Here is a 22,018-nt window from a genome sequence, read left to right on the forward strand (position 1 = left end):
ATGTCTAACACTAAATTTTCAACGAAGATTATCATATCTTCTACCATTTTACCATTTTTTTCATTTGTATGCCCTCACCAGACTTCTGAACTTAAATTCAATGCTCTATCTCTAACTAATAGAACTTTCTTCATTCCCTTATTCTTCTTTAAACTGTCTTTAAAGGTTCATCTCCATTTTAATTTTTCTGTTACATTAACTAACAAGAAATTTTTCAAAATTCCTTCCAAAATTTAAAGAAATGTAACTAAAATACATATGTACCCCTCAGGAAGATTTCTTTACCAAAAAATAGGCAACAAAAATGACATTACAATGTTATTCATTTTTAGCCCCTTTCCTGTCTTGTATTAGAAAGATCTCATGTTATCTCAGGAAATGTATTTAAAGTTGGACATAAAACTTATTAACCCAAGCTATTCACTTAAGTCACGTTAAATTTTGCTTCTAGATGTAAATACTCATTTCAACAAAACTGAACACTTTGAGGGGAGACAAACTTATCCTGAGGCTTTCATTAAATCCTTTCGTGAAAGAACGTGATATGACTAGTCCTTTTTTAATGGGATACACCTTCTTTCCTTTCACTCACAATATAGGCGCCTTTACCTTTAAGACGACAAAGCTACTCCAGGGCCTGATTGACCCTGGTTTCCTTGACACAGATGCTGATCATTACACAAATGTGTAGTCTATGCTCTTGGATTTAGTGAATTTATGAATACTACACAACTTATATGTGCTTCATAGTTAATGACCCAGATACTTTTCTATATTAAGACAAAAGGGTCTGCACCTACAGAAGTCATGTACCACTGTATCCTTATTGCAACGCCTTACTATGCTAGAGCACATTATTCTAAAATTCTGACAACTGTTCAAGCCCTATAATAAGCCATAATACAAGTACATTTTTGAAAAGGTCAGTATTGTCACTGATAAATATGTTATTGTTCTTTACAAGTGGAAGAGATGAACTTTAAAATTTCAAGCAAGGCAAGCCATTATAGTAAAAAATACTAGACACTACTTCTATCCCCAAACTTCAGCAATAAATAACATATAACAAATAAAGGTGTGGTGTGCACTTATCTCTTGTTCATTTATATTTGATACATTTGGCAAAGGAGGTGAAGAAAGAAAATGAAAACAAGAATTTAAAAGAAAAGCTGAAAAAACAAGCAACATTTTAAATATCTAATAACTGCCATTTCTTAAGGATTTATTTCCAAACTTAATTTTAAACAGTGAATATATTCAGTTTCTTTTCATTGCAACTGGAAGATTTAGCCATGAATTCAGTTTTGTTTCCAGGTGGAAAACAAATTTTAAAAAAATTACGACTGACTTATAAAGGGGAAGTGATTGCTAATTTGCATTATTTATTTTTAATGCTTTCACTTCCTTGACTCTTATCAATTCAGTAGTATTAATTTACACAACACTCGTAGGAAGTTTTACAAATAGTTCTGTTTCAGATGTCACTACATCCTAAAATAGAAAAACAAATCTTGTACCATCTCGAAGAATTTACAGAATTTAAAAGATTCAGAAATTGTTTTTACGTTAATATCTTGCCATCACTCTGTAGGTATTTGTTATGATAACTTTATAACTTCTGCTTTAGAATTAAAGGTAGTTTGAATTTACTGTAAAATGATTCACATATTTTCTATAACAACCTAATGTAAATGACTTTGCTAATCCCCCTAGAGAGAACAGTGATAGCCTCCCTCCAGACTTTCAAATCCTTAGCAGTTTTACTCAATGGTGTAAATTACAAAATTCCCAAGGACTAGTCCACAAAATTTTCTGATTTATTTTGGCACAACTCACCCTCCTTCTGTGTAATAATTAAAACCAAACAAACTTGTTTGTGCTGTCCAACATTTCTTATTCAATACTACGTAAATGGGATGTCTTAGAAGGTAGCAGACTCTCTGAAGTTTTCACATAGAGGTCGAACGCCATTTGGGTTAAGGAGACTTCTATAGGCTTCCAGAAACTACCTTTAAGATGTTATGGTACTGTTCAAATCCTTCATCTCAGTCACATTTTATCTAGAAATAAGCCAAGAGAGTTTCTTTGAAAGTAACATTTTTCTTTAAAAGAAAAGATAACTCTTCCTGGGTTTTACTGAACTTGACTCTTTGCACTCCCAACCTTGCTTTATTGTATCCCTAAAAATACTTGTTCATCAGTATTACTACTACTGATATAGGAAGGGGGAGTTTTCTCTGATAATGAAAAGGGAATTATTACAACATGTAAAATGGCTATTAGAAGGCTGTAATTAGTTGGGAGGATTTGGGAAGGGGGGATTTCGGATCTCAGGGAAGGGAAAGAAAAGATGTGCAAAAGTAGTATTCAAAAAATGTCTTAAATACAAATTTAAATAGCAGTTTGCTTTATTATCTGTTAGCCTGGAGCAGGAAGCTGACAAAAGGAGCTCTTTTTGCCAAATCTATCTTCTTTGCACTTACTTAGCTCCTTGGAAGTGGGCCCAGAACACCTCTGACCCCACTTTCCAGATTTACAGTCACTTTCTAGTACAACAATACCAGCTAACTCCCTTAATTTACCACCAATGTAGTTTCTTGGCAAACTTACACTACTGCAGATGTTTGAGGGGGAGGTTAGTATAAGGAAGAAAGAGTTCCACATTCAGTATCATTCCCACTGTTTGACAAAAAATGGTGCAAACCTTTGACCTAAAGTCTTGTTTGGTTTGGGGGAAAGTATTGCTTGGAGGGTAGGTATCTCTGGGAGATATATGTATACACACATACACACACACACACACACACACACACACACACTCTTCCTTCTTCACTAGAGTCTTTCTCAAGCTAAGGAGATAAAGATAAAGAATGTTCATCCCTAGGGTCAGTAAAGGAGCATTTTTTACTTCCCTTAACAGACTGCTAAAAAGAGAGAGTCAAACGGCCATGTGGCAGCTCTGACTACTGGTAGAAATATTATATTATCACTAGCTATTTACCAAGGAAATATATCAACTATCCAAAGTAGGTTAACATCCAATGGTAAGGCTTGCTTCGTTTTTAAGAGATAAGACTGACATAATTTAAAATTCATGAAAAGGAATTACTGAAAATTTCCTTTTAAGTGAAATTCAGTAAAATTTTCCAAAATAGGTAAATAATCTAGAAAGCACAAATCTAAACCTATTATTCCAAACTGTATTTTTAAGCCTCTTGGTATACTAACACAGTAGGTTTTTCTTTTTTTTTTTCCATTTTCACCAAGAACGATTTTATACAAATATGGTGTTCAAGGGGAAAAAGTAATAACTTAATCATCTGAGTTATAAAAATCATGTGATTATAGGACTAGACTGTGAAATAGCCTTTGATAAAATAGACATGAATTTCTGTTTTAAAAAGACAATGCAAACATTATTCTTTAATATGATCAAAAAGTGTGTATATGTCTGTGTGTGTGTGTGTGTGTGTGTGTGTGTGTGTGTGTATAGACAGACAGACAGACAATTATCTGCAGCAATGAAATACTTGAAAGCTTTTCCAATAAGTAGGAGATAAAGCAAGGTCATCCCTTATCTCCACTGCTACTTGACACTTAGACGGAAGTCCTAAATAGAGCATGAGGCAAGAGAATAACTAAAGGACAAAAAAAAAAATCAGCAAAGACAAAATCAAATTATCCCTATTTGCAGATGTTGTGATAGTTTCAAGTTAACAATGAGAAGGGATTGTTTTACGCTTCTGTTGACTAGGTTCACTCTTCATAGTGACTAGAACAGTGCCCAACTCATAGTAAGTGCTTAATAAATGCTTGCTCACTGATTAGAAATCCCCAGATTAAGGCTAGAACTTACTTAAGATAATTAAAAGATAAAGAAACGGAATACAAAGATATTCACAAAGATTATCAGCATTTCAATAGAGTATTACAAAGATCCAAAGTAAAAGACAAAAAGATTCCTATTTCAGAAGAACTACAAAATGCATAAAATATTTGGGAATTAACAAGACACTCCTCAAGACTTACATAAGTACAATGATAAAACAAAATAAATAAAGGAATATTTATACAGCTAGAGAAACATTAATTGTGAGTGACTGGGCCAAGCCAATAAGGAAGAATTATATTACTAAAATTAATTTGTAGGCATATATCCATATTAATGAAAACACAAAGAAATTATGAAACTATACAAAAAATTAAAATATTATCAGAAAACAAGTTCAAGTATCTCAAGAGAGTAAGGTGGGGAACTATAGCAATAAAGCAGTAATCATCAAAATTATTAGGTACTGATTTTTAAAAAACAGCAAAGCTGGAATAGATTAGGTAAACAAGAAATAGAAACAATTGAAATAGTAGTAGTGTCCAGCAAATCCAAGGACACCCAGATACCAACTGCTAGAGTGAGGATTCCCTATTAAATTAATTCAGTATCCATGTAGTTGGATTTTACTCCTCAAGGCTCTGCCCATTCTCTTACTTATCCCTGCACATAGCTGCCAAAGTGGCTTTCTTAAATATGGGTCAGACCATGCCACCTCTATTCATTAAACTACAATCGTAACTATTTTAAAGTTCTTCATAACCTCACCCCTTCTTATGATGATAATCTTATAGCATGTTACTCTCCCCCTCTGCTCCATGGATACTGGTCTACCTGTTATTCCTTACACTTTATTTCACAACAGTATGATTTTATACTACTTAACTCTCATGACTACAATGCTCTAGTAACTTCCTTTTCAAATATACTTTACATATACATACAAGAATATATATATGTATGTATATATATGTATACACACACACACATAAATTTATATCACAAAGGTGAAATCAACAAGTCCTGAGAACAGACTGAATATGCAGTCTGAGGCAGTAAACAATCCAAAGTGATTTAAATTGTGAGGCTGAAGGACTGAGAGGAAGGTGTGGCCCTCTTTGGTAACAGGGTAAGAGGGGTTAGGGTTTAGAGAGAAAGATGATTAGTTCTGTTCTGGACATAATGAGTTTAAGATGTCTGTTGGATTTCCAGTTTGAGATATCTGAAAAATGTCCAAAACGCAATACTGGAGGTTAGCAAGACTGAAACGGGGTCTAAGAATCTGAAAAAACTGAAATGGGTTTGAGAATCGTCAACAAAGAGATGCTAATTAAATCCATGAGAGTTGATGAAATCACCAAGTGAAGTTACAGAGAAGGAGGAAGAAGAAGAAGAGAAGTCCAGCACCAAAGCTTGAAAAATCTCTAGAGTTTTAGAGGAAGAGATCTGGAGAAGGATCCAGCAAAGGAGATAGAGCAAAAGCTAAAGTTATGTAAAACTGTCTCCTTCATTAAAATGGAAGCAGTTTGAGGACAGGGAATGTTTTTACTTTGCTGTTGTTTGTTAAACAGACAAAGCTAAATAAATGTCTTTTTGCTTCTTAACTGAGGATATAAAAGTAAATTGTAGTATAAAGAAGTAATGCTATATAACTGTTCCATAAGAAATGGTGAGTAGAGAAATGTATATAAAACAATATTGAGCAAAAAAGTGCATGAAAGTGGTATTAAAACAGAATTTAACTAGGATGAATGTATGGGCCAACGCTTATTATGGAAAATGATAATGAAACACACTCTCCTCTACTACAGAGAGAAGGGTCTAGGGATACAGAATGTGACATGCACTTTTTGATGTGGTTGATGCGACAGGTGGCTTGGCTTCTGATTTGTTAAAAAGAGACTCTCAGTATGGAAGGATGTTTGGGTAAATGAGTGATTAAAAACAAAAGTCAACAATAAAACTGAAAAAAAAAAACCTGTAGAAATTAAAATCAGGAAGACTGAATGATGCAGTGGAAAATGTGCTAGATTTGGAGTCAAAGCAACTCTATTCAGTTGCTGGCTCTGGCACTTAACTGCTGTGGACTTTGGAAGGAGTCAAACTTTCCAGACCTCCTTTTCTTCATCTGTAAGATTAGTAGGTTGTACTGAGTTCCCATCTATCTAGCTCTCATTCCATGGTTCTATGAATTTTGTGGGGATAGTCAAGAAAGAACTTTGATTTGATGCACAGAAATGGCTTTGTACTTTGTGCTGTAACCCACCTCATTATTTATGCACAAACACCTTAAATATGTAAAAAAACAGAAAAAAATCTTTTTCATCTCTAATGACCAAACTAAATATTATTACAAGCTTGATTTGTTCACATTCCTATGGTAGCACGATGTAACAGAATTAATACTAGATTGGGAGCCAGGAAAGCCCTACTTGACACTTCCTGGGGGTGTGACTATGGGCAGAACATTTCACTTCTCTGAATCGGAGTTCAAATTGATAAAATGGGCGACGATAATAATTGCTCTAAGCACCTACCTTTCAGGGTTATCATAAGGCTCCCATGAGACTGCAGCTTTTAATTACTATATAAATTTCTGCTGGTATATAACTTTAGAACAAATTAAAATATTTAAGTAGGAGGAGAAACAAGACATAGTTCAAGGATCTCCAAAATAAGCAGCCTTATCTTTCATTTATTACTTCATTAGTGAAAGCATCCACAACTAGGTTCCAATGATTATTTTAATACTTACAGTAATTCTTTCATCTCTATCATCCAATGGCGATCCATCTTTTTTCCATGAAATAGTGGGTTCTGGATGGCCTCGGGGAGGCTGGCATTCCATCACTGCAGGCTCTCCAACTGCCACCATTACGTCTGACGGGTTTTGTCTGAAGTCATCTCGTAGTACTTTAAAGAAACAAAAGCCAGTGTTGGTGTGTGGATGAATAGATAAAAACTTCACTACAGCAGATATTACAACCGGACTTTACGAAAAGTGAGCTCACTGAATTTGTTAGAGGTAAAATTCAATCGTAGTCATCTATTTCTTTTAAAAAGGAATCCTGATCATATCTGTTGATGGCAATACTCAGTATTCAGGGTTATCACCATTATTTCTTTAAACATATCCTTAATAGTCAATTTTCTTTACTAAGCCTATTGTCAATAACTCCATAACTAATGAGAATTAGACTAGAAGAAACTATGTAAGATTCAAATTTTCTAGTTACATATGTATGTTAAATGAATTACATAAAAATAAACACTAATAAAAATATGAAAAGTAAAAACTGACATAGAATTTGATTCTTTTAAATAACTTCACAAGACTATGTTTCAGTGGGAGGACACTAGTGTGACACTTTGGTATATATGATCATTTCCATTTACATATTTTTCTTTAAAAAAAGAAATTACACATTAGAAAGACTATTAAATTCAGAATTTTGTTTCCTTCCATCTAAACATGCTGTCAAAATGCTGAAAGATTTATCTGGAAATTGTCAAAGTATGCAAGTATTTTTTTCACAAAATATTCTAAAAATACACAATTAACATAATTAACATGTCTACTTTATGTCGAACATAAATGGTAACAAAAAAGACACACACACACATATCAATTTAATTCAATCAGCATTTTTCCCCTCTGAAATCTTTACATTCATATACTCAAGTAACTGGAATTGCATGCTTCAAAAAGTTTTATCATCATCATGTAAGAACTGGAAGTTCCCTGAGAGGCCATCTAGTCCACTCTTTCACATTTTATAGACCAGTATAATGAGGGACAAGTAAATAATGTAATTTGCCTATGGTCACATAAATTCTAAGTGAAAGAGCCAGGATTTGAAGTTGGGTCTTCTGATTCTAAAATGAGTGACCAAAGTTAAGCTATTACTATTGTTGAAGGAGGGGGACTGGAAGAGATGAAAGGAAAAAGTGATGTTTTTAAATTAAAAAAAAAAAGATATACTGATTTATATGAGAGACCCACCTCAGTTGCTAAGAGTTGGTATGTTACATCAACTTCCCCATATTCCAACTCACATACCACTTAAAAATATATTTAAGAATTAAAGTACCACAATGTAAAATACAGTTCTTTAACTACTACTTTTAAAAAAAAAATCTTAAATTTGAGGTTCAAAACCTCAAACAAGTTAAGAAGTTTCCAAAAATCATATACTTTAACTGGTAATTCTTGCCTTTTCATATACGTGTGCTTTGGAATTAAAGGTTAGATATAAGGTTGTGGAGGTTTCATTTTTTTTAAAACATGCCTTTTCAATTATGTCATGAGACAAGTTGAGTCCACTTAAGAGTATATAATGGTGGCAAAATAAAAAGCCTCCCTTCCCCCACACGACAACATGACCACTTTGTTTTCTTACACAAAGTCATTTTTATTCCAACTCCAGTAAGATGAATTATTGACAAATATATTTGAAAGAAAATTTAAAACTTATTCTAGAGCTCATTATATTACTATATAACAAAAAAATAGTAAGAACCTTTGGCAAAAGATTTTAATTCATTTGTAAGACTGCAAGATTATATATCATAAAGAAAAGATGGCTTAAAAGAAAATGCTGTATGGGGAAAGGAAGTCGAAAGGACTTGAATGAAAAAAATCTGTTTCATTTCTGGAATATCTTACAAGCTTAAGATAGTATCTCTAATGGTTTTAAGCATCTTTGAAGTCCAATACCTTCCTAATAAAAGCAACATATTTGTATGATTGATCAACTCAGACCAACATTATAAATAACATGTATTTCCTATAAACTGATATAGCTCAAATAAATGAAAAAATTATAAAACAGAAAACCAAAGTGTTAAGCCATAAGTATATCAAAATATTTGATACCATATTTATTATTAAATTATTTTGGATTTTGCACTATATAAGTAAAAATAAAATATAATTCACTGAAAAGAAAAATCATTTTTTCTCTATGTCATGAAGAGTTACACTAAACATGAAATAATGGGGCCCGAACATGACTGATAGATTGCCCCTACCCATCCTGAGAGAGAGAAGGGAATAAAGCAGGTCAGCGCCATCTCACCGAAAACACTGAGGACATTCTCAAGGAACTCCCTCTTCTCTCTCTTTTACATGACATGAAACAGCAACAGGCTACTTTTTAAACAGGCCTATTCAATGAATGACCCAAGGTCTACCAGTGGGCATCCTGGGTCATCTCCAGTCATCCTGAGGAATATCTGGTCACTGGATTCACATGGCTCTGGAGGAGAAGTGAGGCTGGTGACCTGCACAGCCCTCACTCACTCAAAACAAAGTCAAGTGCAAGTCATGTCATCATTTCTCTGATGGCATGTTCTCCTCTGGCAACGAAGGATGAACACAACACAACATGACAAGTCTTTAAATGCCTAAAAGGCATGTCTCCATATTCCCCATAAGTCTCATCTCCAAGAAAAACACCCCCATTTTCTACAAAAGATGTTCTTTATCTGAAATGGTCACCAACACACTTCCACCATCCAGGTCACTATCTTTTCCTAATATCAATCAATGACTTTCCTAAAATGTGGCACAGAACTAAGAACATTTATTCCCCAAACTGGACACTATAATTCAATTAAGGAAATATAAAACTGAACTGAGGGGCTATATAGAGTCCTAGAAAGAAAGCTAGACTGGTGGTTAGCGAGAGGCATTACAGGATCACTGAATCACTGAAGAAACTGGATCCATGGGAGTTTATTTCCTCCGAAGCTGGTCCAAAGGCACAAGGGTAAGAAACAGGTTTTAAACACTGGTCCTCTAACTCCAAAGAAGTTTTCTTTCCCCTGTCCTCTGGTGAATGCTTAACTTCTCCTCATTTTGTGAACCTAGCAAATCATTTAATCTAAATGCCTAAAGCAGCTAAAAGTATAGGTTGCTGAACTATGTTCTTTCTCACAGGTAGAGTTCTTCTATATAAATGAAATATCAGTTCTGGATGTATACCCTCCAAGAAGTGGGGGAAATGCTATTTGCTGTGGCACTACTAGCTCATTCTGAAATTGCAGTCCACAAATATGCCCAGAATTTTTCACGTAAGTCATATTATAATGACTTAAACTTTCCCTCAGTTAGTACTTTTGTTGTGAATACAAGTTGGAGGAGTTTGCACTTTTTCCCACTAAATTCAATTGTATTTGATTTGGGTCATCATTCTGGCTCATCAAGATCTTTTGGTATGCTTACTTTGTCATCCACTATATTTACTACACCTTCAAGTTCTGTGGCCCTTATAGATTTTAGAACTATACCACATATGCTTTTATCCACATCACAGATAAAGATAACAACCAGTAGAGTGTAAAGGATAGGTACACAGAATACTCAGCTAGTGACTTATCTGCATTATTGATTCCAATGCACTAATTGGAACACTTGGGTTCAGGCTAAACAATCACTTCTGAATCCACCAAACTACAATCATTTAACTCACATATCTCTGTCTTGTTCAGATCACTGAATGGGTGCTGCCTCAGACAAACATACCTGGGAAAGACCTTAGCTTAACAAATCCAAGGTCTCCCACTGACTCTGGGGCCATCTCCAGTTGTCCTGTCCTGGGTCTTAACACTGACTCAGAAGACTCTGGAGGACAGGGCTAACGACCGCTAAGGACCTTGCAAAGCCCTGCCTCACTCAAATCCAATTCACTTAGAGGTCAAGACATCACCCTCCAGATATTATTGGCCCTCTTAGAGAGCAATCATGAGAGAGCAGCAAATCCTTTGCTGAAAATCAAGAATACCTTGCTATGGCTTGCCTTCATCTACCGGTATAATAACTCCAGAAACAAGGATGTGAGGTTAGACTGGAATGAACTCTTCCTAAGTGTTTATAGATCATCCTTTCAATTCCTGGAAAAATGTAGAATGTTATTAAATTCCAGTTACTGGACTTTTGCCTCCTCTCTGATATCACAAGTTTGTGTACTACAATTTAGATGGAAGATCTTACTAGAAGCTTCCAGTGCTCTTAATAACACAACTTGAACTTCAGACAGACTCCCTGACAGTACAATCTCCTTCCATTTCTTTTCTGTATATATGTTGTTCTTATGTGGATGTGTCTTGGAGACTATTTCATCAAAACACTCTTTCTTCAAGAATTTTCCAAGTTGGTTTATTTTATAGGAGGCAATCTGCTCAGTTGTCTGTCAAAGTAAAATAAATGAGACTCTAGTTCTTCCAGAAAAGGCCTAAGAAAAGGTTCATCACATTACTTCTCACCTTGAGACTTAAATATACTATTGAAAACATTTATTGCATAAATACATTTCAGGAGATATGATTACAAAAAAGTTATATCTAAAAATATTCAAATACAAGTTGTGCTACAACACTATTTTACTATCCTCATGAATGTTTTAATTAGATCTCTCTCTTTTTTAAACTAATATCAATTAATGTTCTGAAAAAATAAAGGTCTTCAGAAACAAACTACCTACAAAACGCTTCGCATTAAAATAGTTTAGATTATATTTAAAAAATTGAGAGTTTGTTGAAAGATTTCTGGTACCTATAAAAGCCATTATTTAGGCAAGAAAGAAAAAGGTCAAGTATAAAATACTAAAGGCCTTTAGCCAAAACCACTGCTTTGTTTTTACAAATGATTCAGAAACATAACAACAGGGAAGAAAGGCAAGAGTTAATCAAGACTACTTTCTGAAAGGGTATGCATTTATTTCTAATTTGAAGATGAATAACTTCGTAGGTCTTCCATAATTATGTCATCTTCTACTTATGCTTTATATAACATGTAACTTTTTTTATTTTTAAACTCAAAATTATACCTTGGTTAGTTTCCTGGCAGAAAATCTACTGGACATGATTACTTATTTACTTAAATACAAACAGCTTCTAAAGTTCTTGCAAATTTCTATATACTATTGCTATGTCAATCTACCAAAAAAAAGTTTTTTTGTTTAAATTATTAGACCAGAAAAAAACTAAATTAGAAGTGAAAATTCTATATGTTTGCTTGCTAAGTCTATTTCCTGTTCATTTTAATATTAAGAAAACAAAGGCAATATTTCATAAGTATTTTACATCCCTAGAGTCTCAGATAAAAAATATGAAATGAACATTAAGTAACTTTAGCTTTTAAAAATTTCTTTAAATGGAAACATTGAGCAAGAGACTATGGGCTCTGAGGAGACAAGCATGCTAATACAATTGATGGCAGAACTGTGCTCATTATCTTTCCCCAAAACTTTCCAATCTTCTGAACTTTCCTATCACTTGTGAGGATACCACCATCCTCCCAGTTATCCAAGGTTAACAACCTCAGGGTCATTCTCAGCCACCTCATATATCCAAATTGCTATCAAGTCTGGTAACTTCTGCAACATCTCTTATATGTGTTCCCTTCTTCCACCCAAGTAACCATCACCTCAGTATAGGATTTTGTCACTTGTTGATCAGATTACTATGATACCTTCTAATTGGTCTCCCTACCCCAAGTTAGCATCTTCTCACCTTAAATCCATCTTCTTCTCAGCAGCCAATGAGAGTCAAAAATGCAGTTCTAATCAGGTCTAACATCATCTCTCTACTCAATAGTTCCAGGATCAAATAAAAAAAAAAATGCTCCTTTGGCATCTTAAGCCTTTTCATGACCTGGTTTTTTACAGTCTTCTTATATTTTACTCAATGATCCTGGCCTACTTATTTTTTTTAACATGAAATTCCACCTTCCACTTCATAGCTTTGTACTAGCTGTGCCCCATTATTAAATGAATGTTCTCCCTTTGCCTCTAGGCCTACCTCAAGAGTGTTCAAATCCCACCTTCTGCAGGAGGCCTCTCTCATTCCTTGTCCTGATTCCTTCTCTTCAAGGTAACCTTTTCTTTATCTATCTATCTATCTAGTATGCACACAGTTTTTATATGTGGTCTTCCCACTTCAATGTGAGTTCCGGGAAAGAATAGGCCATGGCGCAATTCTTAGCACAGTGCTTGGCATATAATAAGTGTTTAATATGTGCTTGTTAATGAGTTGACAGAACAATGAGCCAACCATTTCAGAAAACAAATCTTAACTGTGAGAGAAATAACACTATAGGTTTTACCCAGTGTTACTACAGCTGGGCATGTATCCCAACGAGGTCAGTAATAGAGACAAATGACTTATATGTAACCAAAATATTCATAGGAGTACTTTTTGTGGTTAAAAAAAATAGAAAGAATTTTTCCCTCTCAGTAGAATGGGAAATGATAGAACAAACTACTGTGTAACATCATTCACCACTCTGTAAGAAATGACAAAAGGAGAGAGACTGGGGAAAAGGAAGAGCAGAGAGAGGAAGAAATTTCCCTTGCAAATCAACTTCCATGCTCCACAAAGTCAGACTGAGAAGTTGACAGGAAACCTGCAACTTCAACCAACTGACCAGCTCGAGTGCCAGCCCATGCTCTGACTCCAACCCAGTCTTCAAACACTTCACCTTCTGCTCCAGCATCAGTTCTGGCCCAACTCCAGCCCCCTTCCAGCTAAAGATATAGCTTTTGGCCTCTGGTTCGCTTTGGGCCCCAATTCCAGCTCTAACTCCCAGATCCAGTACCTGGCCACCACGCCATGGCTAGTTTCTTTTCCTGATTATTCTCTGCCCGCCTGGGACTCAGTGAAGAGTACCCTGACTTTCAAAAACATAACAATTGCATGGCTAGTCACCTAACTCCAGGTGTTTATGCCCAGCTCTGCAATAAGATCATGCCCACAGGAGGGACACTAGACTAGTGTATCCAGACTGGTGTGGACAACCCTGGTCACCCTTTCATCAAGACTGTGGGCATGGTAGCAGGAGATGAAGAAATCTAAGAGGTATTTGCTGAGCTTTTTGACCCAGTGATCCAAGAAAGACATAATGGCTATGATCCCTGAACAATGAAGCATACCACAGACTTGGATGCCAGCAAGATTCGATCTGGCTACTTTGATGAGAGGTATGTATTATCCTCAAGAGTCTGGACTGGTTGAAGCATCAGGAAACTCAGTCTACCCCTTGCCTGTACAAGGGCTGAGCAACGGGAGGTGGAATGAGTTGTGGATGAACTGAGTGGCCTGCAGGGTGACTTGGCTGGATGTTATTACTGACTCAGTGAGATGACTGAAGCTGAGCAACAGCACCTTACTGATGATCACTTCTTATTTGACATGCCTGTCTCTCCCCTGCTAACAGCAGCAGGAATGGCCCCAGACTGGCTAGATGCTCGAGGAATCTGGCACAACAATGAAAAAAGCTTCTTAATCTGGGTGAATGAGGAGGATCACACACGGGTTATCTCAATAGAAAAGAAAGGGTGGCCACATGAAAACAGTGTTCGAGAGATTCTGCAGGGGGCTCAAGGAGGTGGAACATCTAATCCAAGAATGTGGCTGGGAGTTCATGTGGAATGAGCGTTTGGGTTACATCCTGACTTGCCCTTCTAATTTGGGAACTGGACTTTGAGTAGGCATACATGTCAAACTGCCCCCATTAAGCAAGGACAGTCGATCCCCAAGATCTTAGAGAACCTAAGGCTACAAAAACGTGGAACTGGTAGGGTGGACACAGCAGCCACATGCAACACTTCTGACATTTCCAACTTGGATCGGCTAGGCAAATAAGAGGTGGAGCTGGTACAGTTTGTCATTGATGGGGTCAACTACCTGATTGACTGTGAGCCACGACTAGAGAGAGGACAGGACATTTGTGTGCCTGCACCCATTGTCAACACCAAGAATTAGCTTTACAACGACCCATAGATCTTCCCAAGCTCTCAGCCAATTACTAATGGAATATCCTCTCCTGCCAACTATGAATCTGACCTTTGACCCAGTAAAAACCCTCTTGTTAAAAAAAAAAAAAAGAAATGACAAAAGGAAATAAGGGAACCTTTTAGGAATTAATACAAACTAGAGAAAGCAGAATGAAGAACATTATATACAGGCAGTAACAGAAGTAATCTGCTAAAGAAGATAGGATTGGATGATATTTTTTAAAGGTTCTGAGTAACTATGTTCATGTTCTGTTATACAATTATGTAAAATTGCAGCCCCACTTATTCGGGATTTAGACTTCAAGAATCTTTATTCATCTACAATATATTTGTCAATGAACCTGGAAAAAATGGGAGCCTCAGTAGTAAGCAGTAAAAATAATAATAAATAGTTTGAAATGGTAAAATAGTAAATGAAAAAACAAATGTACTTTATTCTACAGGGGTGAGAGATGCAACTTCTGGCGCTCACAGAGACAAATATGCGTAAAACAAGTAAGCAAATTAGAAAGAAATATGCATTGATGGTAAAGAACACAGATGATAACAGAGTATGAAAATAAAAAAACAAAGGAACCAAAGGAAAATAATCTTGGATCATTATTTATTGGGTAAACAGCTGATCATAAATCAGTATTTCCTCAGGACACCATAGTTCAACACCAACATTCATAATTATGACATTATAGCAATAAAAAATTAAATTATGCATGTTATCCTCAATTTGAAAAAACAAGTTTTTCATATATTTTAGAAATATTTTGTTCCCATTTTTCACCAATTTCCAAAGTATGATAATTCTAAAAGATAGCAAAAAAAAATGTTTTTCATATAAAACTGCAAGAATTCATTCCATAAGATAAGTAACTTATCACAAAAAGAAAATGAACTTATACGAATATTTTAAGTACTGTTTGGATATTTGTTTTTCATGGTCTTCAAAAAAATATTAGATAATTTATGATTTAGTATTTTCCCCCAAAAAATCCATATGAGACAGTATCAATGTACACAATAATTTAAAATGTGTTCTGGTTATAGTAGACTGATCTACAATTATGAGCACCTGACCATAAATTGATGACCACATTCCAATGTACAATTACATTAATTTGCAATGTAGCTTTAATAGGCCACTGTTCCAGTCTCCTCCATAAAATGAAGACAGTGCTACAAATTTTTCCAAAGGGCTATTGTGAAAGCAAATTATTTAATATTTATATAGTCCTTAGCATTTATACTGTATATTACATCTGCAAAGAAATATTATTACTATTAGTCACTATGTAGGGAATTGCCAAATTTCTCAGCTGCCAGTACAAATGGAAAGTAGTACAAAGCATTCCATTGACGGGGTTAGTGAATAAAACTCTCAAGAGTAGACTGCCATGTATAAAGAATGAAAAGTCGGTATATCTGAGTTTTAGCTCACCAAAATTGCCATGTATTTGTGTGGCCCTGAATAAAAAGACGGTGTATTATATCTTTCCCTTTCAAAAAGCCCCACAAAAATTATTCTTCAATTTCATCTCTGGAAATAGAAGACAGATACAATAATTGTTGGAGGAGCAAACGTTCAGTGACACTAATTTTTCCACCCTCACTGGGGTCCTCTCCAAGTTAAGACTGGAACAGGAACTGAGGGCTTAAGGAAACAAAAGTATGTGGAATCACTCAATCGATCAAGAGTGCAAGCCTGCAGAAACACATGTAGGACTGTCATCATAGAAATCAGTTATTCTAGGAACCATTTTTTTAGGACATAAATTGTCAAAAAGAAATACTTCTAGAAATTAGCTATAATAAGAGCTCCCAGCTACCCTTGATGAATTCAGCTCAACAGGTATTCTGGGTGGTTATTTTTTTGGGCAATGACTTATGTGACTACTGTGACCATCCATTGAAGGTAATACTATATAAATTTCTGCCTACAGAGGTACTGTTAAATGATGGGTATTATATACAGCAAATGCAGTAACCCCCACTAGAGATTTCCTTCCAAAATGGAAGGAAGACATTTGGATTCAATGTAACATTTAGCACTTATCCTCCTTTCAAGCTGAGTAATTACTGTCTTTGAAGCTAGTTATAATCACCTGTAAACTTTTAGCTGACCTGTTAAAGATTCAACAGATTTTTTTCCCCTCTCTGTCTTACTTTTAGAAGAAGCCTAATTATGAGTATAGTAGTTTTTTCTAAGGTCATTCTCAGAGAAATTATTAACACCTGTACAAGGGAGGCTCCTCACCTTGAGAAAACAGCTACCTCCCAAAGTTATGGAATATGTGTCATTCCTAAGTTAATTATGAGAAAAAAACTTCACAAGTACAGCATAACCTCTTATTCAGACAATAGCCACCTATTCACAAAGACCCCAAAGAGGTCCGATGTGTGGCAAGACTGAGCCACACCCACTCTATAAAGGTACTGAGGATACAGAGTCAAAAACAGCACAGTCCCTTATATTTCTCCTGTTCTACAGTATGGGCATTGTCTTGGGGCATACAATATCAAACGACTAGCATTTTAAAAGTTAGCTAGTAACTAATTTTGTTCTCTGTGAATTTTTTTTAACTTTTAAAAAATATTGGCATAAGCATAACAGGCCAGCCGAAATCCAATTTTCAAAAAATCTGAAATCTACAGCAAATTCAGTATTGCAGAAGATATTTCTTACATAGAGGAAACATAAAAAGCCTGAGTATAGAGTCCTAAAATTCAAACGGATTAAAGATATAGGAAGACTCTTTCAAAACACTTCATCCAACTGAAATTCAGAGGTCCATCAGTGGAAACAGATTAGGTTGCTGTTACTTATCCTTTGTTTTTGAAGAGATTCAAAGGCATCATGAGGTGACAACTTGCTGTGAACTGGATTTAAATGGGAGAGTTGCTCAAAGTCTTCCTTCCAGAGGCACTGAAGTCCAGCGTGTAGGACCAAAATCAGGATGACTGGCAATGGCCTGGGATACAGGAGATGACCTTGGTATCTGGGAAGTCTGACCACAGCACCTGCTTCAGCCACTTGCATGGCTTTTGGAAAAAACTGTTTTAATCAACCCATTCTGTCAGAGGAAGTCTTTACATGCTTGGGGTTGCCATCCCCCAAACTCATTGACAGGTTTGAGACCTGTCATTTACCCTCAACCTGATTTAGTCTATCTGCTGAGATGGTTTTACTGGGGTATGGCTGCTGTGCATGCTACAGCTTCTTGAAACTGTAGGTGAAAGCTGGGTGAAGGTGGACACCAAAGGCGAATGAGCAGTGCTAAAAAGGGTCCATCTAGCAAGCCCTCACACCAGAGATGCTCTTCCTCCCTGAACACACCATACATGCCAATAGATTTTCTTCAGAACAAATTAGGTACACAACATACAGAAATAAATATAAGTACAATAGGCCTAAGTTTGATAAAATCAAAACCCCTCAACTACTGGCTTAAGAAATCACTATTCAAAAAACCTACTGGAAAGTAGTCTGGAAGAAACTAGGTTTTACATCATTTCACACCAAATGTCAAGAAAAACTCCAAATGGATACCTGACTTGGATATAAGGGGTGACCATCATGAAAAAATGAGGAAGCAATGAAGAAATCACTTTTCAAATATCTGGATAGATGAAGAGTTCATGACAAACAAGAGATAGAGAGAATAAGAGATAATAAAATGGACAATTTTGACTTAATAAAATTAAAAAGCTTTTGTACAAACAAAAGTAATGTCACTATAATTAAAATTGGAAGAAAATAACTGGGGGTAGGGGGAATCCTTGCAATAAGTTTCTTTAATACAGTCTGTTTTTCAAGATACATAAGGAATTGATTTAAATATATGAACAAAATAGTCATTTCTCAACTGATAAATGATCAAAAGATATGAGTAGAAGATTGTAAAGGTTTAGCAAAGTAACACATAGGATCTTCAAAGGTAAGGCCACTAAGGGAGGCAATTCCTATTCCTTATTCCAAGATTCCAATCTTCTCTACATCAAGTAAGGAGTAGATAGGCTTTTAAAATACTTAATCTCTTGGTACATTTGTCAGGTTTCAGTGTTTAAGGTGTTTCAGGTGTTAAGATTAAATCACTGTTTAAAATAACTGCATTAAATTATTTTACTAGTAATGGCAACAAATTACATAAAATAGGATATTCATCTAGAAAAATCCTTCTTTGATGCATCTCTCATGTTTAATAATTAGGGTTGTCAATTATAATATTCTACCCAAATTCAAAGGAATATTTACTGAATGGGAAAAAGTACAGGTATAAATAAAAACACAGACTTATAGTCTAAACAAAAAGAGTCTTTAACTGGTGACAATCTTTTCCACATAATGGCATATTAATTAATCTTCCTTATCACAAGTCATCTCAAAGCCAAAATAATAATGGTCTTTTTAGTCTTTAAAAAAATATAACTAACAAGTAGTTAATTGTTTAATAGCAAAAAAAGTAGTTTCTTTCAAACAAAAACTCCCCAGACTTTGGCTTTTTTCTTTTCAATAGAGAGTTGTGTGATGGACAAAGTTAATGTACTTCTATTACTGATGGTTTTATGCTAGGAAATTCTGGTTCATAGTCCTCAAAGGTTAAAGACAAGGGAAAACTTTTCCTTTCATAACTGTTTATTTTAGATGCTATCTTTTACAACAATACGGTATGTTTTATGTAGTAAAATTTATTTGCTCTTGTAAAGTACAAGAAACAATGAGAGGTTGAACTTGACAAAATAAAACAATATTAAGAAGCAACATTTCAACAAAATTAAAATACTGAATCATGAAAAACTTCCTGAGGATTACATGGCAAGTAATTTTTGAAGGTTTTTAAACATTACAAGTCAGTTTGGTTTCTAGGTTTTCTTTTGGTTAATTTTATATCCAATAATGAAATAGAAAATCTCTCTACCTACCCTGAGCATGGCAAATGATCGAGTCAATACATCACTCTACTTCCTCTTAAAGTAACTAACAAGATGCTCTAGTCTAGATAACTTCATCAAGTGAGATGATTACTATTGAATCAATCAAGCAAACATATTAATCTCACCGATGCCCAGTCATGCCTTGGGATTCTTCTTTAAAATAGCAAGCCAGGTTCAAATCCAGCATCTGAGCTCCTATCAGCCCAGCAAAGAAAGCAATTCCAGCTGAATTCCTGAAAAAGATGGGGAAGATGTAGGAGGAGAAGAAAAGCCTGGATTTCCTCCCCATCTGTCTGATCATGGTAACTGAGTGATCTTCAGAGGGTCTTAGGATTTGTGTACTAACAGTGCTCCAAGAACGCTAGTGACTGGCAACCATGTTGGTATGAATTAAGAGCCTAGCAGAAAGTTACACTGTGCTTAGGAGATATAACTCCCTTTTTTCCTTCCGTAATTAACAAAATTTAGCATTTCTCACTCCAGCATTCTCTAATTAAGAAAATAAAAAGGAAAACAAAATCCTCATAAATAAATATGCAAAGTCAAGCAAAATAAATTCTTTCAATGGCCATGTTCCAAAAATGATATCTTATTCTGCACCCTGAGACCCATCATTTCTTTATTAGGTCACTTACATATTTCCCAAATGGTCCTCTAGGCCCATGGCTATTCACTACATTGCTCAAAGTTCTTAAGTTTTTCAAAGTTGTATGAATTGTTCTGGTTCTACTCAGTTTTCCCAGGTTTCTTTGAAACTTTCCCTTTTATCACTGATTATTGCACAATAGTGTTACATTAAACTCAGTCACTCCCCAACTGATGAGGGCATCTCAGGGACACCAGCAAAGGTTATTAAAGGCTATTCTAAGAACTATGAATTATCTCCCTCTGCCACTTAAGTCTCTAAATGTGGGCTTCCTTTACCCAGGACTCTGTATATGTTGATGGCACAGTGATATAGGGCATGTAGGGGCATCTTTATGACTCTTCTCTCTATATCACCTAAGTAAACAGCTAAGATGTCACTAAGTTTGTCTGTATAATTGATTATCAATGGGGACTGGGGAGAGCTCATCTCAGGGGAGAGGAGCAGGCATTTAGGAGCTATGGTATTAAAAAGACACTGCTCTCTTAGAATCCTGCAGAATTCTGAGGGGAGAAGAGTCTTATTGTAGAGTCCCCACTGGCCATTAAGAAGAAGAATTGGGAAAGGAGGTTCAAAGTATGTGCTATACTATCAAGAGGAATCCCAAACTCTGTAAGCTCATTCATCTCTGAAATAAGACAGTAATAAGATTCTGGCTCTCTACCCAAATCTAAGAATAGGTCTCAGGTGTCTACCTCTACTAGCATTTATGATGTATAACTCAACATGTTTATAACCTCCAGTAGCTCCCTATCACCTTCACGATTTAATATAAAATCCTGTTGAGCATTCAGAGCTCTTCATAATCTGACCCCCCTCAAACTTTTTCAAGCTTTTTATACTCTTATTCCTCCCTCTCTCCCATACTCAGCAATCTAGTGACACTGGCCTGCTTACTGTTCCTCAAACAAAACATTCAGTCTCCCAATCTGGGCATTTTCACTTGCTTTCCAATATGCCTGAAAGGTTCTACCTCTCAGCTTTCCTGGTTTCCTTCAAGTCCCAGCTAAAATCCCACCTTCTTATGGAAAATCTTTCCTAAACCCCCTCAGTGATAGACAGATGGCCCAGTGGATACAGTGCAGGGGCAGGAGTCAGGAAGACATCTTCCCAAGTTCAAATCTGGACTCATATTTATTAACTGTATGACCCTAGGCAAATCACTTAAACCACTTTGCCTCAGTTTCTTGATCTATAAAATGAGCTGGAGAAGGAAATGGAAAATTACTCCAGGATCTTTGTCAAGAAAACTCCAAATGGGGACATGAAAAGTCAGACATGACTGAAAGTGAATGAACAACAAAGCATCCTCAATTCTAGTGCTTTCCTTCTATTGTTTATTTAAAATTAATTCTGTATATAACTTAATTGAATATAGTTGTTTGCATATTGCCTCAACCATTAAACACTAAGTTCCCTGAGAGCAGGGACTGAGTTTGGCTGTCCTTTATATCCCTGGCATTAAGCATAGTGCCTGGCACACAGATAAATGTTTTCTGAGTGACTGACTGAATGGAGAGCTGCATAATACAATCAACCCATGAGATATCATTGAGCTGCTAAGCAAAATGCCCAGAAAAGAATCTAGTTCACCAACAGTTGTCAAATTACTACCTGTTTAGATATAGTCTAAAATTTGAAAACTTGCTTCAAATTAAGAAGCACTTTTTTTCTTTCCAAATGATAACAGCTGCCATAAGTAATTTAAAACTTATAAAATACCTTGCATATGTTATATCATTTGATCCTCAAAAATCCTCTAAGGTATGGATTACAAGTATTCCTAGCCCCCACAACTATGAATTATCCCAGAAAATATGT

At 35.5% G+C, this 22,018-nt stretch overlaps 1 protein-coding gene and 1 pseudogene across 5 annotated transcripts in view; one reads left to right on the top strand and one right to left on the bottom strand.

The window, feature by feature from the left end:
• ROBO1 (roundabout guidance receptor 1) overlaps positions 1-22,018 on the bottom strand; it is a 1,297,074-nt gene that overhangs the window by 186,878 nt on the left and 1,088,178 nt on the right. For all 5 annotated transcript variants that reach the window (XM_072621629.1, XM_072621631.1, XM_072621627.1 and 2 more), the window contains one exon: positions 6,585-6,742. In XM_072621629.1, the coding sequence (XP_072477730.1) occupies positions 6,585-6,742 (158 nt within the window). The remainder of the gene's footprint in view (positions 1-6,584; positions 6,743-22,018) is intronic.
• LOC140512497 (creatine kinase U-type, mitochondrial pseudogene) lies at positions 13,671-14,593 on the top strand (annotated as a pseudogene).

Source organism: Notamacropus eugenii, chromosome 6, assembly GCF_028372415.1.
Source record: "Notamacropus eugenii isolate mMacEug1 chromosome 6, mMacEug1.pri_v2, whole genome shotgun sequence".
Taxonomy (NCBI): Eukaryota; Metazoa; Chordata; class Mammalia; order Diprotodontia; family Macropodidae; genus Notamacropus; species Notamacropus eugenii.